Consider the following 14,753-nt stretch of genomic DNA (forward strand, 5'->3'; position numbering starts at 1 on the left):
TTTTACATAGTGTCACTACTCAGTGAAGAAGGCAGCTTCCTTTTTGGGAATTGGCACACAAAATGTTTACTTTGTCAAAAGTGATGACAGGTAAGGATTCTACCACCATTGAAATGATCCAATATATTGCTGTAAGCAACTAACCTGTTGAACATAACTGAAAAGTTTTATATCTGCGTCCCATAGAGGTAAGATGATTCCTGAGGAACTGGAGAAACAAGTCCAGCAGGCAAGGAGTGAGGTAAGAGGGGGAGACTACATGAGAGTCTATATGTGAATTTTGGGGAAAGTGAATCTTTGGGCACTTTGCTTGGAAGTGAGCAGAAACGGGGAATAAATACAAGTTAAAGCAGAATAGTACACATGGGATAATGTTCTCAGTTTACAGATTGGTCAGTGGGGCTGCCCAAGTCATCGAGAGCAAGGGTAGGCAACCTTCTCTTTTTTATGACTCCTGGATTTCAATTCCCAAAATTCCTGAGCCAGCATGGCTGGCTCAGGAATTTTGGGAGTTGAAGTCCACGAGTCATAAAAAAGCCAAGGTTGCCTACCGCTGATCTAGGGCATTGATTTGCTTTGAAGTATCCCTTCAAAATTGTTCTGCTACATAATGCAACCTTCTTCCCCCTTTTACATAGTGAAAATGCTTTGAATTGTATCACTCAGCACTTTTAGTAGCTGAAAAAGTTGAAGAAGGAGGCTGCCTCAGCAGCACGTAATGTTTTAGTAATGCAACTTGGATTGTTGCTTTAGTATGCCTTAATCAAGGTGAAGCATCTCTATCTTGCATAGATCTGTTGCAGTAAGTCACATTTTCAAAGGCAGAACAAGTTTTTCAGAGGATCAAAATGCTGGGTATGTTTACAATATGGCAGAGACTTTGAGAACATCAAAGATCCTTATGTTCTATCCTATTAGAACATTTTTGAGGTCTTTCAATGTTAGGAAAACAATAGGAAGAAAGCATAGGTTCTTGCTTTAGCTTTATATTTTATTGTAATGCATAATGATAAGGGAAAAGGTGACCCTGAAGTATTCTAGTTCACCCTCGGTATTATTTTCTTATTTCAAAACAGTCTCAAATTGACATTAAAATGACTAATATTGCAATTCCTCTTGTTGTCTATTTCACTGCTAAGGTCAAAGATAAGGAATGTCTCATTTATTCTGGTGCTTTAAGATTGTTGAGAATACCTGCTTTAACAGTGTTCATTATTTGATCAGAAATTTCATCCAATATGCACAGATATTAGAAATAAGAAATAAAAGTAGAACCTACCTATTTTTGAAAAGCAAACCAGTTTTTCTGTCTTGCATTAAAAATTTTTTGCCAAAGAATATTCTATTCACTGTCTAAAGAAAATATCAATAAAACTTTTATTACTTTAAATGAAAATATTTGCAGGGTTGTCCTGTGTTTTTAAAAATAATAATCATCCATAGTGAAAATTAACTTGAAATGGAAATTATAAGCAGTTGAAAGATTATTTTATCTCATTTGAGGGCCTATAAAAATAATATGTTAATCTTATTTTATAAACACAATATCATACATTCATAAAATTGGAATTCAGATGATTGTTGTACATCTAGCACTAGGGACAAGTAATATTTATTTTGTTGCATCACAGATTATAGGGAAGACTGTATTTCTATAATCTTTTGGAAGTAACCATGTGAAGATGTCACAACAGAAGGATCTGAAAGTCCCAAATTACTCTTTAAAAATGGCATAATGTCTATACCAATAGCAAGATAAAAATATAAGCATAGGAAATATGTTGTCTTTAAAGATCTCTCGGTTTTGTGGTCTGAATACAATCACAAATAAGTTTCGAACTGCTTTAGGAAGCATAAATACAAGGCTGCTTTCATATTTTTTAAATTCATAAGAGATTAGTTTGACCTAACATGAAGAGTGGAGACAAGAAAGGGAATGAAATTTTCTAATGCACAGGGTGTCTTTCCCCCCCCAACTGACATATGTCAGTACCATTGAAGTATTTTAAAATATTCATCAGTAAAAATATATATTGTTATGTATTGGGCTTGTGGTATTACACCATGTGCGTTGCTGGAGAGCTAACTCCAGCAACCCAGACAGGCCGTCTCCGGTCCTGCAATTGGTCAGCCCCAGGTGGCAAGCACAGGTTCAAACCTATTGGCTGCCACCTTAGGGCTAGGCTATATATTGTGGCTGGGTGCGGCCCAAGCTCAAGTACAGTTCCAGCAAGAATAAAAGAAAGAGTTTCTCTGTACTCAGCCTTGTGTCATCATTCCTGCTCACCAGAGCCCACAACTTAACAGTGGTGATGAGGATGGGATCCTGCTTCTCTGTTTAAAGGGCTGAAGTCAACGAGGGGTCGGCAGTCCACGCTGGAGGGAAGAGGCATTTCCCCCCACTCTCTTGGCCGGCTAGTAAAGCCACACTAGTGGCCACGTGCTCAGTGGACGCATTTCCTGAGCCTAAGAAACAGGATCCAAGAACGCAGGAATTGAGAAAAGATGCCAAAGGTTGGCAAACTCAGAGAGTTTGATGTAAAGCATCCAGAAGAATGGCCGTCTTACCTCTCGCAAGTGGAGAACTATCTATGAGCAAACCAAATTGCAGAGGAAGGCCTAAAAGCCGCCACATTGCTGTGCGTGTGTGGACCAGCAACTTTTGACCTAGCAGAGAATCTTTTTGCGCCGACGCCCATCGAAGCAGAATCGTTTGCAGACCTTAAGAAGAAGTTGACCGGGCATTTTCAGCCCAAGATGTCGGACATGGTGTGGCGTTTTAAATTTGACCAAAGAGTGCAGCTACCTGGAGAGACAGCTTCAGAGTTTATCGCGGGCCTAAGGCAGGCCGCACGCCTTTGCAAGTTCTCAAACTTAGAGGAACGACTAAGAGACCGGCTCGTTTGTGGCCTTCGAGACAGAACCCTCCAGCAGAGACAGTTTGCTAGACCCAATCTCACATTCTCCGAGGCACAGGACGAGGTCATGGCCGACGAAGCTGCCGGGGGTGCAGTGCAGACAATTCAGCCCACCAAACCTTCAATGGTTGAAGATTCCGTCCATCTTGAGGTCGCCAAATGCATTGGAGAATCTTCAGAAGATAAAGAACCTGAAATCAAGCTCCAAAGGCAACCAAATGGACAAAACTGCGGTAGCCACCAACGAGAGAATGATTACAAGGCAGTTCTCTTACCTAGATGTAAGGGGTGTGGAGGCAACCATCTTCGTGCCAATTGCAGATTTCGCTCAGCCATGTGTAGAGCTTGCGGAAGGACCAGCAACATCGTGGTGGTTTGCAGAGCCCACTAAAGAGACAGGCCAGCCAAACACCAGTCGGAGGAACCGACTAGGAGAGGTACTAGGGCTCAGGGTCCAGTTAGTGTGGGGTTCTTCAGAAGCCGGAGAAGTGTTTGCCACACCAGGGCTCATCGCCCCCTCAAGCCTAAACTCAAGCTCTCGGTAGAGCTACAAGGAGTTCCATGTAAGATGGAGTTGGACTCCGGCTCGGCAGTATCGATCATTTTGCAAGACACATTCAACTTTGTGTGTAGGCGCAGTAACAATTGGGCTAAACTAAGACGCTCAGATATCATTTTAACAGATTTTCAGAACGCTCATGTTAAAGTTAATGGTAAAATTTTAAGGGTTTTGGGGGCACCTGGATGTAATAGTAGTAGAGGGCCAAAGAACAAGTCTTATTGGACTTTGATCGGTTTGATGCTTTAGGTATTCAAATTACAGGCCTTAACCGGACACAAACTGCAGACCTCATGACTGTTTGCAAAGAATTCGCTGATGTTTTTTATTCAACCCTGGGGACTTATACTGGCCCGCCAATTTCTTTTAAGTTAAATCCTAATGTTGTGCCAATTAGGATTAAGCCTCGCAGGGTCCCCTTTGCCCTAAAGCATAAAATTGATTCCGAAATCGATAAGCTAGTAGAACAGGGTGTATTACAGCCTGTTGATGGGGGGGGGGAGTGGGAAACTCCTATAGTCACCCCACTGAAGTCCAACGGGGAAGTTCGCATTTGCGCTGATTATAAATGCACATTAAATAAGGCTCTTAATCAACATGCTTACCTGGTTCCTGTAGTCAACCATATTTTAGCCTCCTTGCAAGGGGGAACAATTTTTGCTAAACTTGATTTAGCACTGGCATATCAGCAATTCCCGGTTGATGAGGCCACAGCCACGGCTCAAACAATAGTAACTCACAGAGGGGCATTCAAAGTCAAACGCTTACAGTTTGGAATCAGTGTTGCACCGGGTATTTTCCAAGGGATTATGGAATGCACACTTAAGGGTATTCAGGGTGTCTGCCCTTATTTTGATGATGTTCTCATTGCCGGGGAATCCCCAGAAGTGTTGGCCAGTAGGCTCAGGGCTGTTTTGCAGAGGCTCCGCGATGCAGGCCTCAAATTGAAGAAAAACAAATGTAGTATTGGGGTCTCATCAACGGAATTCTTGGGGTTCCGTATCGATGCTAATGGAATTCACCTTGCTGATTCAAAAGTGAAGGCCATCAAAATGGCTCCAAGGCCAAAATCAAAAGGAGAGCTGCAAGCATTTTTGGGCCTCCTACATTTTTATCACACATTCCTACCTCATAAGGCTGCAATAGCAGAGCCCCTCCACAGGCTGCTTGATAAAAAAGCCCCTTGGAAATGGACTAACTTACACGAAAAAAGTTTCCAGGATCTGAAAGCCCTTCTATCAGAAAATTCCATTGTAACTCATTACATAGAGTCTAAACCTGTATGTCTTGCATATGATGCATCTCCCTATGGGGTGGGGACAGTCTTAAGCCACAAAGAGAAAAATGGGAAACAGTTTCCTATTGCATTTTACTCTAGGACTTTATCTTCTGCTGAGCGCAATTATGCACAGATTGATAAAAACGCCTTGGCCATAGTGGCTGGTGTTAAGAAATTTCATGATTATTTATATGGCAGGGATTTCACTGTCTACAATGACCACAAACCTCTCTTGGGGTTGTTCACAACAGACAAACAAACTCCCCACATACTATCTCCAAGAATGTTGAGATGGTCTATATTTTTGTCTGCATACAATTTTAAGTTAATTCATAAACCAGGAAAGGAAATGGGCCATGCGGATGGCCTCAGCAGACTACCACTGCCACTAATGGATCCTGATCCAGCTCCTGCTGCTAAAATATTGTCCATTCAGGACTTACCTGAGTTTCCCCTCCACGCAGGGGATATTGCTGCTGAAACTGCCACAGATAAAATTCTGAGTAGAGTGTTGTCATGGGTATACACGGGCTGGTTGGAAAAAAGTCCAGGCTCTGAATTTCAAAGTTATTTTGTCAGGAGACATGAGTTGTCTGCACACAAGGGCTACATTTTATGGGGCAATAAAGTCATAATTCCCACTTCATAGATGGACAGAGTCTTACACTCTTTACATGAAGGCCATCCAGGCATTGTCAGAATGAAAGCCTTAGCGAGAAGCTACCTTTGGTGGCCTGGCCTGGATAAGGCTGTAGAGGATGAAGTTCATGGTTGCTATACATGCCAGCAATCTAGGCCTGAAATGCCTCAGGCCCCAGTTCACAGGTGGAAGTAAACGCATACCCTCTGGTCTAGGGTTCACATAGACTACGCTGGGCCTTTTCAAGGACAGCTTTTCCTGATAGTAGTGGATAGCCACTCAAAATGGCTGGAAGTAGTTCCAGTTCCTAATATGACTATTGCTAGGACCATCCAGGTGCTGAGAAAACTCTTTGCAACACATGGGTTGCCTGACGTTTTAGTTTCTGATAATGGGGCTCAATTCACTGCTACTGAGTTTCAGGCTTTTCTTAGAGCTAACCTCATCAGACATGCTACGTCTGCACCATTTCATCGTTCTTCGAATGGACAAGCCGAACGCATGGTGAGGACAACAAAGGAGGCACTCAAGTGTATTATCACAGGTGACTGGCATCACAGATTGGCAGATTTTTTGCTCTGCCAGCATTCTACGCCCTGCACTGCTATAGATAAAAGTCCTGCTGAGCTACATTGGGGAAGGCGTTTGATTACTAAACTGGACAGGTTGCATCCAGACAGAGTGGCATAAGAAGCCTCTCGACCAAAACCCCCGAGGGGGCTGCCAATGGGCAATTGGGTTTGGGCCAGAAACTATGAGCCAGGGAATTTATGGGTTCCTGGTCAAGTAACCAAGGCATCCGGACCCCTGTCTTATGAAGTGGGGTTGGAGGGAGGGTGACTGGTCAGAAGACACATCGACCAACTCAGGAAAACGTTTCCAGCACGGTCACTAAGTGAGGACTGTGGCATAAGTTCCTCCTGAGGTCCTCAAACTGGTACCCAAGCCAGCCCACACCAGAACCACCAGGGTTTTCCCTTCTCAGCAGAAGTTGAATCTGAGGAAGAACCAGGAAGCTCGAAAGTGCAACATAGAACTCCTGACCAGGCGAGCCAGCCGAATCTCAGCAACTGCTGTGCCTACTCTGCAGAACGGACTGACTCTGGGGTGGGTCAACCTGGTGAGGCCAGTCAGAGCGTTTCAATCCCCCTGGACAATGGAGCACAAGGGGACATGGGTCTACCCAGCCCACTGGGTAAGCTGGTAGACCACAAGGCGAGAGGAACTCCAAGGCATTCTTCCAGGCCACACAAACCTCCGGCATATCTCACAGACTATATTGTAAAATAAAGTGATATATAGCGTTGTGACAATTGTACCACTACCTACAGAAATTGGGGCATTTTGAAACTGCCTGTACTGTTTGTAAGCATGTTCATGAGACATTGTTTAATCTCATTGTAGTCCTTACTGCATTGGCAAGCCGTTTTAGCCGTTGTTTAATCTCATTGTAGTCCCTACTACAAGGGCACGTCTGTAAAGGTCGCCTAATGTCATTGGAGCCACCTTGAACTTATAAGCATTATTAATTATTATTTTGTTATTATTTTATTATGGTTGTTGGGAGTGATTCATAAGTCTTGACTGCTGTTAAGCTTATTAAGAAGTATTATAGCCTGATCTTAGGAGGGAGGGGTGTTATGTATTGGGCTTGTGGTATTACACCACGTGCGTTGCTGGAGAGCTAACTCCAGCAACCCAGACAGGCCGTCTCCGGTCCTGCAATTGGTCAGCCCCAGGCAGCAAGCACGGGTCCAAACCTATTGGCTGCTACCATAGGGCTTGGCTATATATTGTGGCTGGGTGTGGCCCAAGCTCAAGTACAGTTCGAGCAAGAATAAAAGAATGAGTTTCTCTGTACTCAGCCATGTGTCATCATTCCTGCTCACCAGAGCCCACTACTTAACATATATGACATTTTTTTCAGCTAGCTTCAGGATTACAAGGCACAGGGAAAAAACATTTTTTATAATACAAGCTCACTGCTCTCCCCATCTACTGCTAAAGTAAGCTTAAAAACCTATTTAAAGTTATATCAGAGCTAGAAGAATTTTGTTCTTTTGGTTTCAGGAGATATTATTTTTCATCTATGTTCAGTATTTCAGTAACTCAAAAGTTACTCTAATCAATAGTTCACTGCAATGAAAACTTACAGATATTGTCTTGGGAGGATAATTTTCATTAATTTGATGTTTTTGCTTTTGGCTTTTGGAAAGACAGCATTTTATTATTTTATAGAAGAATCTGTGTGTGTGTCCTGGTTATCGCAGATGGCTATGTCTGAAACAAACTAAATACTGAAAAATGTAATGATAATGTATGAATGAGCAGTTAGCTGAATAACAATGTTTTAGGTAATGTACTAACAAATCTTAAAATCAATAACAAATATCCTGAACTTGATATTTGAAGGGATTAGAAGTTTACTTATGGTTTTATCCATTTCAGGTCAGATTTTCATATCCAGGTGAACATTCATTGATTTCATAAACCACTGTTTCTTTCCCTAACTTCCTTTTCCAAGTCCACTTATTGTGCCAGTAGCTGTTAATAAATTCTTTCTTAAAGGAAGGATATGGCACCTATAGCTTCAGAGTCAACAGGTTCTTTAAGTTCCATATACTACTTCTAACATATACAATAATTTGTAACGTGGGATTAAATTGCCAATTACTTCTGATTCTTTCTTTTTTTGGATCAATCTCTTTCTTAAGAAACTCCCATGGTAATTAAACTATTATTTCAGGTTTCAGTCATATTGCATCTTCTTTCAGGGTTAAATATGAAGTGCACTTCCAGTAATTACATTCACTGATTGCTCATCATTCTACGTTCATTCTTCATCCACTCTTGCCCTTCCACATTGACAGGGGTATGTACAGATAAATACGGTACTTAATACAGCAGGTGCTTGATTTGTTATTTAAAATAACAAATTTTATTCCTTTTAACAATTACAAAGCTGTATACAATTCAGTTAAGCTAGAAATAAACTGTTCAGTTTTAAAACATTTACAGGAAAAATGGATAAGTTACTAACTTCTCACACAAATAAAATCATATAATTGGAAAGGACTCTTTAGAATATCAAATCCAACTCCCTGCTCAGCACATGAATCCAAATTAAAGTATTCTCAGAGGATGGCTATCTAGCCTCCCCGTGAACCTAACTAGGCATTTCTTTCCCTCCTAATGTTTAGTCAGAATTTGCTTTCCTGTAACTTAAACTTGCTTTCCTGTAATCCAATGTCATGCATTCTGGAATAATGGAAGGGTGCATGTGTGCACGCATGTCAATCTGTGTGTCAAAACAAGCATCATGATCTTGTCTGTTTTAACTTTTCTCTTCAATGGATTCTGCTGTTCACTCTCTTCTGTGGTAGAAGAACAGATATGAAAGTATTCTTCAGCCTCCTCAAAGCTAAATATTTCCAATGTCTTTAATCTATCTTTTGGGAATGTAGTTTCTTACCCAGGATCATTCTCATTGCATTTCTTTGAACATGTTCCAATTTTTCTAAATCCTTGTTAATGTGAGATTCCCAGAATTAGAAACAATATTCAGAATGGGCTTTGACCAATGCAGAATAAAAAGAAACTATAATTTCTTACTGTTATTTACATTCCTGATTATATTCCCATAATTACATATTACCCTACTGTTTATTTTTATTTTTATTTTTTTAAATTTTAATTCCATTTATATCCCGCCCTTCTCCGAAGACTCAGGGCGGCTTACAAGCTTAGCAGTAGCCTTCATTCTATGTATATGCCTGCTTAATTAGGGCTTTCACACACACACCCCAAGCAGCATTATTACAAAGTCAGCTTATTGCCCCCAACAATCTGGGTCCTCATGCAGCTTAAAATTATATTTTAAAAGTAATTTCCACTGGTAGATTCATATTCAGCTTGCAATAAATTACTCTTTCAAGGTCTTTTTCAAAAGTTTTATTACCAAGCCAATTTGACGCATTGTGTATCCATGCATTTGATTTCTCTTTTCTAAGGCAACTTCTTTCTTCTATGAAGATTAATTTGAATTTTATTTCTGTCTACCCAATTTTTGTCATGTATACTATTATTATGCTTGGTTGTACTATTAATCAGATATTTAGACTGGATTTGGCATTTTTGTCCACCTATCAAGTCCTTCTCAAGGACCTAAGATAAGATGTTATTTAATAATAAAAAATATCATCGCAAGATGTAAGCTGTTCCAAGTAAAGATAACTTTTGCAATTGACTTATGGTGATTTTTCAATGCTGATGGTGTTCAAATGATGCTCAGGATGTTTGGAATTGTGCTCAAGGCAGCTATTACTATCTTTTCTACTTCTATTCAGGTCCTTGTATTTTGTGATTTTCTCTAGTTCTTTTTCTTCTATTCTGCTGTCTCCAGGTATTGCAATGTCCACTATCCAAACTTCTTTATCTTTCTTATCAACAATTGTTGAGTTTGGGGTTTTGTGTGGCAAATGCTTGTTTGTTTGAATTCTAAAGTATTTTTTAATGTACTGTCCATTTGATACTTTGCCTTGTCATCTCTCTTTTGTGTTCTTTTATTTGGTCTTTCTTATTATTGTTAAATACAAAAAATGTGAAATCACAGTTGGCAGTTTCTTGGCTGTTTTTAGCCTTCATTCACATTGGATTTATCAGGAACCTAGGATATCATAATATATTGACATAGTATGTATGCGAATCTAAGCCATGTGACAGATGGAAATTTTGTCAATGCATAGACTTTCTAATTGCCATCCAAGATTCTTTCTATTCGGCACCTAATGTACTGATAACCTCTGGGAACATCATGGGCAGTTTATGCCATAATCTTTCAACTTTAATTTTCAGATACATTGTGATACATTGTGATCTTCTCCAATTGGTTGTCTTCTACTATCTCCTGGTATTGCCACATCAATAATCCACACTCTGATTTTCAATCACAGTCAAATCTAGTGTGTTATATTTATCAGTTTCTATTTGGAAATCCCATAATACTTTAAATTCCTATAGACTGTATTGGTTTCAATCTATTTAGATTTATTAATAATGCAGAAACCTAAAATAGTTATTTAATATAGATTAGAATTTGTGTTTTATATGTAGATAATGTATTAATCTTTAAACCATTATTTTTATTTAATTATGTCTTCCCTATGGGAGGGAGTGGTATGTTCATGCTGCAATTTGATTTTTTTGTTTGTTTAGTTTTGTTTTGTTTTGGGAACATGGTGCTTTAGACTGGCCATGGCACAGTGTGGGTCTCCTTGGCATCTATGTAGAGACAAATGCAAACTGCATCTACATGGAAGGAAGTGTGTAGTAGGGTGCCCCACGGCTCTGTTCTGGGCCCAGTGCTCTTCAACATCTTCATCAATGATTTGGATGAGGGGATAGATGGGGAACTCATCAAATTTGCAGACGACACCAAGCTGGCAGGAATAGCCAATACTCCAGAAGATAGGCTTAAAATACAGGAGGATCTGGACAGACTCGAACACTGGGCGCTATATAACAAAATGAAATTCAATGGTGAAAAAAGTAAGGTTCTACATTTAGGCAGGAAAAATCAAATGCACAGGTATAGTATAGGTGGTACCTTGCTCAATAGTAGTAACTGTGAGAGGGATCTTGGAGTCCTAGTAGACAATCACTTCAATATGAGCCAGCAGTGTGCTGCAGCTGCCAAAAAAGCCAACACAGTGCTAGGCTGCATTAACAGAGGGATAGAATTAAGATCACGTGAAGTACTAATACCACTTTACAATGCCTTGGTAAGGCCACACCTGGAATATTGCATCCAGTTTTGGTCACTACGATGTAAAAAAGATGTTGAGACTCTAGAAAGGGTACAGAGAAGGGCAAGAAAGATGATTGGGGGACTGGAGGCTAAAACATACAGGGAACGGTTGCTGGAATTTGGTATGTGTAGTTTAACGAACAGAAGGGTGAGGGGTGACATGATAGCAGTGTTCCAATATCTCAGGGGCTGCCACAAAGAAGAGGGAGTCAAGCTATTCTCCAAAGCACCTGAAAGCAGGACAAGAAGCAACGGATGGAAAGTAGTCAAGGAGAGAAGCAATCTAGAACTAAGGAGAAACTTCCTGACAGTTAGAACAATTAACCAGTGGAACAACCTGCCTCCAGAAGTGGTGAATACTCCAACACTGGAAGTTTTTAAGTGGAGACTGGACAGCCATTTGCCTGAAATGGTATAGAGTTTCCTGCCTGAGCAGGGGGTTGGACTAGATGACCTCCAATGTCCCTTACAACTTACTTATTATTATTATTATTGTTTCTCCATTCACAGTTCTCCCAGTTTCTTTAGCAAGATTCATTAAAAAGAAGGATGAAGTTTCAAGAATTCTGCTAACTAAATGGTTTTTCTTCTACAACCAGTATATCCCAAAGTACACGAGGGCAGCCTTTGTTATTTTCCTTTTAAAAAAAAAACTCCTTTTCTCTGTAAACTAAACTAAGCTAAAAACTGGATAAACTACAAATTTTCTTTATGGATTACAAAGGCGCTTGCAGATGATTAATCAAGTGAGTAAGAAAAGTTTTAAAATGTTTGTATGAATCTGGGATACACTCCCCAATTAATGAAAGAATTGGCTTGCTTTGGATTTAAGGACCAAGACACTATAGGTCTGTGAAAGAGCAGTGATAACTGCAGTAGATATTTGACATTATAGTATTTTATTAATCCGTAATTTTTTTGGATCATCTCTTTGGAGGGGAGCTGGTTGTTAATATTATTTTTGCAAAAAATGTAATATATAAGGAATATTAATTCTGTATAGATTTCTAAACCTCACTATATTCATTGTAATATACTTTCTAGAGAATTGTAAACAATTTTTATTTCTTTAGGGGTCCGCACCATTTTTTGTCAATGCTACAGCTGGTACCACCGTTTTGGGAGCATTTGATCCTCTGAATGAGATAGCTGATATATGTGAAAAATACAATCTTTGGCTGCATGTTGATGTAAGTTAATTTTAATAGCAGTGGATTTTTTTTCATTTATTTTCATACTTATGTTCATCGCAGAAGTATTTTCACAAATTAGGATGGGATAATATTTTCTGATTCAATTAATGGAGTTCTGAAAACATAATGTTATTTGTCTATTTTTTGTAAATATTATCTTCTCTCCAAGAATTGAGAGCACTGTTTTGGTGGAAAGGTAATATCTTTAGGTGAAGCTGCCCAATGTGTAAAATTTTCTACCCCAAGACTAAGAATATAGCTCCTATACAGTATGCCTTGATTTTGTCAACTTCCTTGCTTTAATTAGTTATAAATATTTCAGATTTTGTGGAAGATTATGTTGACTGTAGTGTTGTTTAATGCAGCCTTTCTAAAACAGACATCTATCAACCATGCTTGAAGACAGCTTCCAGAATTCCTTTTGGTAAGAAATTCTGGAGATGCAGTGCCAATTGGAAGACACCAGTTTACATACTTTATTGCCTTATTTACTCTATTAAAATATTCATTGTTAAGTGATGGACTTCTTAGACTACTTTTTCTTAGGCTGCTTTTCCTATTTTGGATGATCCCTCTTCCTCCCCTTCTCCTTCTTTCCATCTTTTTCCTTTCTTTCCCAAAGAAAATCATTCCAGCATTTTAGCAGCCCCATGTTTTCTCCAAGAGCGATTATCAAGGTTGCAGTTTGTTATGGTGATTGCAGTGGGTCATTTATTTATTTGTTACTTACTTTTGTAGAAACGACTTGTTTTTATATTTCTCCAATCAATCAACCAACTCTGGGGAATTAACAATACAAGCTAAAAGTAACAATCCGTAACAAAATTAATGTTAGTATGAGTTTTAAACAATTCTTGTTTACAGGTACTAGGAAGGAAATATCCAAGGCTGCCAGTGAAGTGGGAGGGAGAGATTGTCCTTGAGCAGCACAGATCCTCTCATTATCCCATATACACAATTAGGAAGAAAAAGAAAAAAAATGACTGGTCCTCTCTTTCCACCCACAAGGCAGCTAAAAACTGAAAAGAATTCATAAAGCAGCCTAGGGGATTTGCATGTACAGTAGAGCCTCTTCAGAATGTTCTCTTGTCAATGTCACCCATTTCCCTTCTGCCTAAGCTATTGTGCTGGTAGGAACTGTTTCCAATTTGATCATTTGTTTCTTCCTCTTAGGAGAAGAATGTCTGCTGTTAGATGAAGTAATGAACATGGTTAAAAGCTGCAAACTATGCTCTCAGAAGCCAAACATGAGGCTGATTAATTGCATCACTGATCTTAGTCCAGTGTGGCAGTTATTAAAAATGTCATTATCCTACTATTTAATGGGTATTGAGTTATTTCAGATGATTATCTGGAATTACTCTTAGATTTCAATAGCAGCTATTTTTCCATTTATGAGACTCTGTGGAATTGTTTTTTGCCTAGTGTTTCCAGACTCAAAACTGGTTTGTGTACATTTCCACTTACACAGGAGAGTGAGAGAAAAAGATAGAATTCCCTGCAAACCATTTATGTTAATTTTGGGAAATCAAAGTAAGTGAAATAAATATATAAAGGTTTTATGCATTAGATGCCATTATATCTGCTATTCACTAATTTTCTGCTTTTCTGGTGGGTGAATTAACAGAAAAAAATGAGAAGTTTATATTCAGAGTTTATGATCCCTTGATTACTTGATAATAATTACTTTGAAAGTCTCTTTGTTTCTTTTGATATAATCATTCAGAGGAACTAAAAATAAATTGCTTTCCTAGTATATTTCAAGCTAGCTACTGATATAGCTGTGATAGAGATAGTATTTTACTATCAGTTAATAAGTAAGCAACTTTCTCCATTTCCTCTATAACTGTTCTAAAGACTTATACAAAGTTAAAGATACAAAGATGTGGACAATGTCTTGGAGGCAAGACTTCTTCCACTGTAATTTATTCTTCTTTTCCATTCTAGCCTCCAGAGAAAAAGCTATAGAAAATGTGCCAAATCTGTAATGGTTGGAGACAGATTCATATCACTAATAGGATGTTAGTTATTACCTTAGACCATTTGTAACAAAATATCTGCATAGCTTATTCACTGGGCAATATCATTTGAATGGACCCTGGTATAATCCTCAGTGAATTTAGTAGAATTTTTTCTAGATATGTTACATGATTGTACCGTAGTTTCCGGCGTATAAGACTACTTTTTAACCCATGAAAATCTTCTCAAAAGTCAGGGGTCATCTTATACGCCAGGTGCTGAAAATTTAGGGACAGGGCTGGCTGGAAAACCTGGAGTGGATCTCCCATTCAGTCTGCACAGGGAAAGCGGGACCAATTGGAGAAGAAGCTGCAGTCTGTGATTTTTTACAGGCTGGGG

General features: G+C 39.2%; 1 protein-coding gene across 4 annotated transcripts in view; it reads left to right on the forward strand.

Annotated features, from left to right (window-relative positions):
• Positions 1-14,753, forward strand: part of GADL1 (glutamate decarboxylase like 1) — a 143,385-nt gene that overhangs the window by 56,827 nt on the left and 71,805 nt on the right. For all 4 annotated transcript variants that reach the window (XR_014028406.1, XR_014028407.1, XR_014028408.1 and 1 more), the window contains exons 7-9: positions 11-90; positions 187-241; positions 12,276-12,392. Coding sequence is in view for 1 of the 4 variants with exons in the window: in XM_081343189.1 (XP_081199315.1) it covers positions 11-90; positions 187-241; positions 12,276-12,392 (252 nt within the window). In the remaining 3 variants the exon portion in view is untranslated. The remainder of the gene's footprint in view (positions 1-10; positions 91-186; positions 242-12,275; positions 12,393-14,753) is intronic.

Source organism: Vipera berus (genome assembly GCF_964194415.1).
Source record: "Vipera berus genome assembly, chromosome: Z".
NCBI lineage: Eukaryota > Metazoa > Chordata > Lepidosauria > Squamata > Viperidae > Vipera > Vipera berus.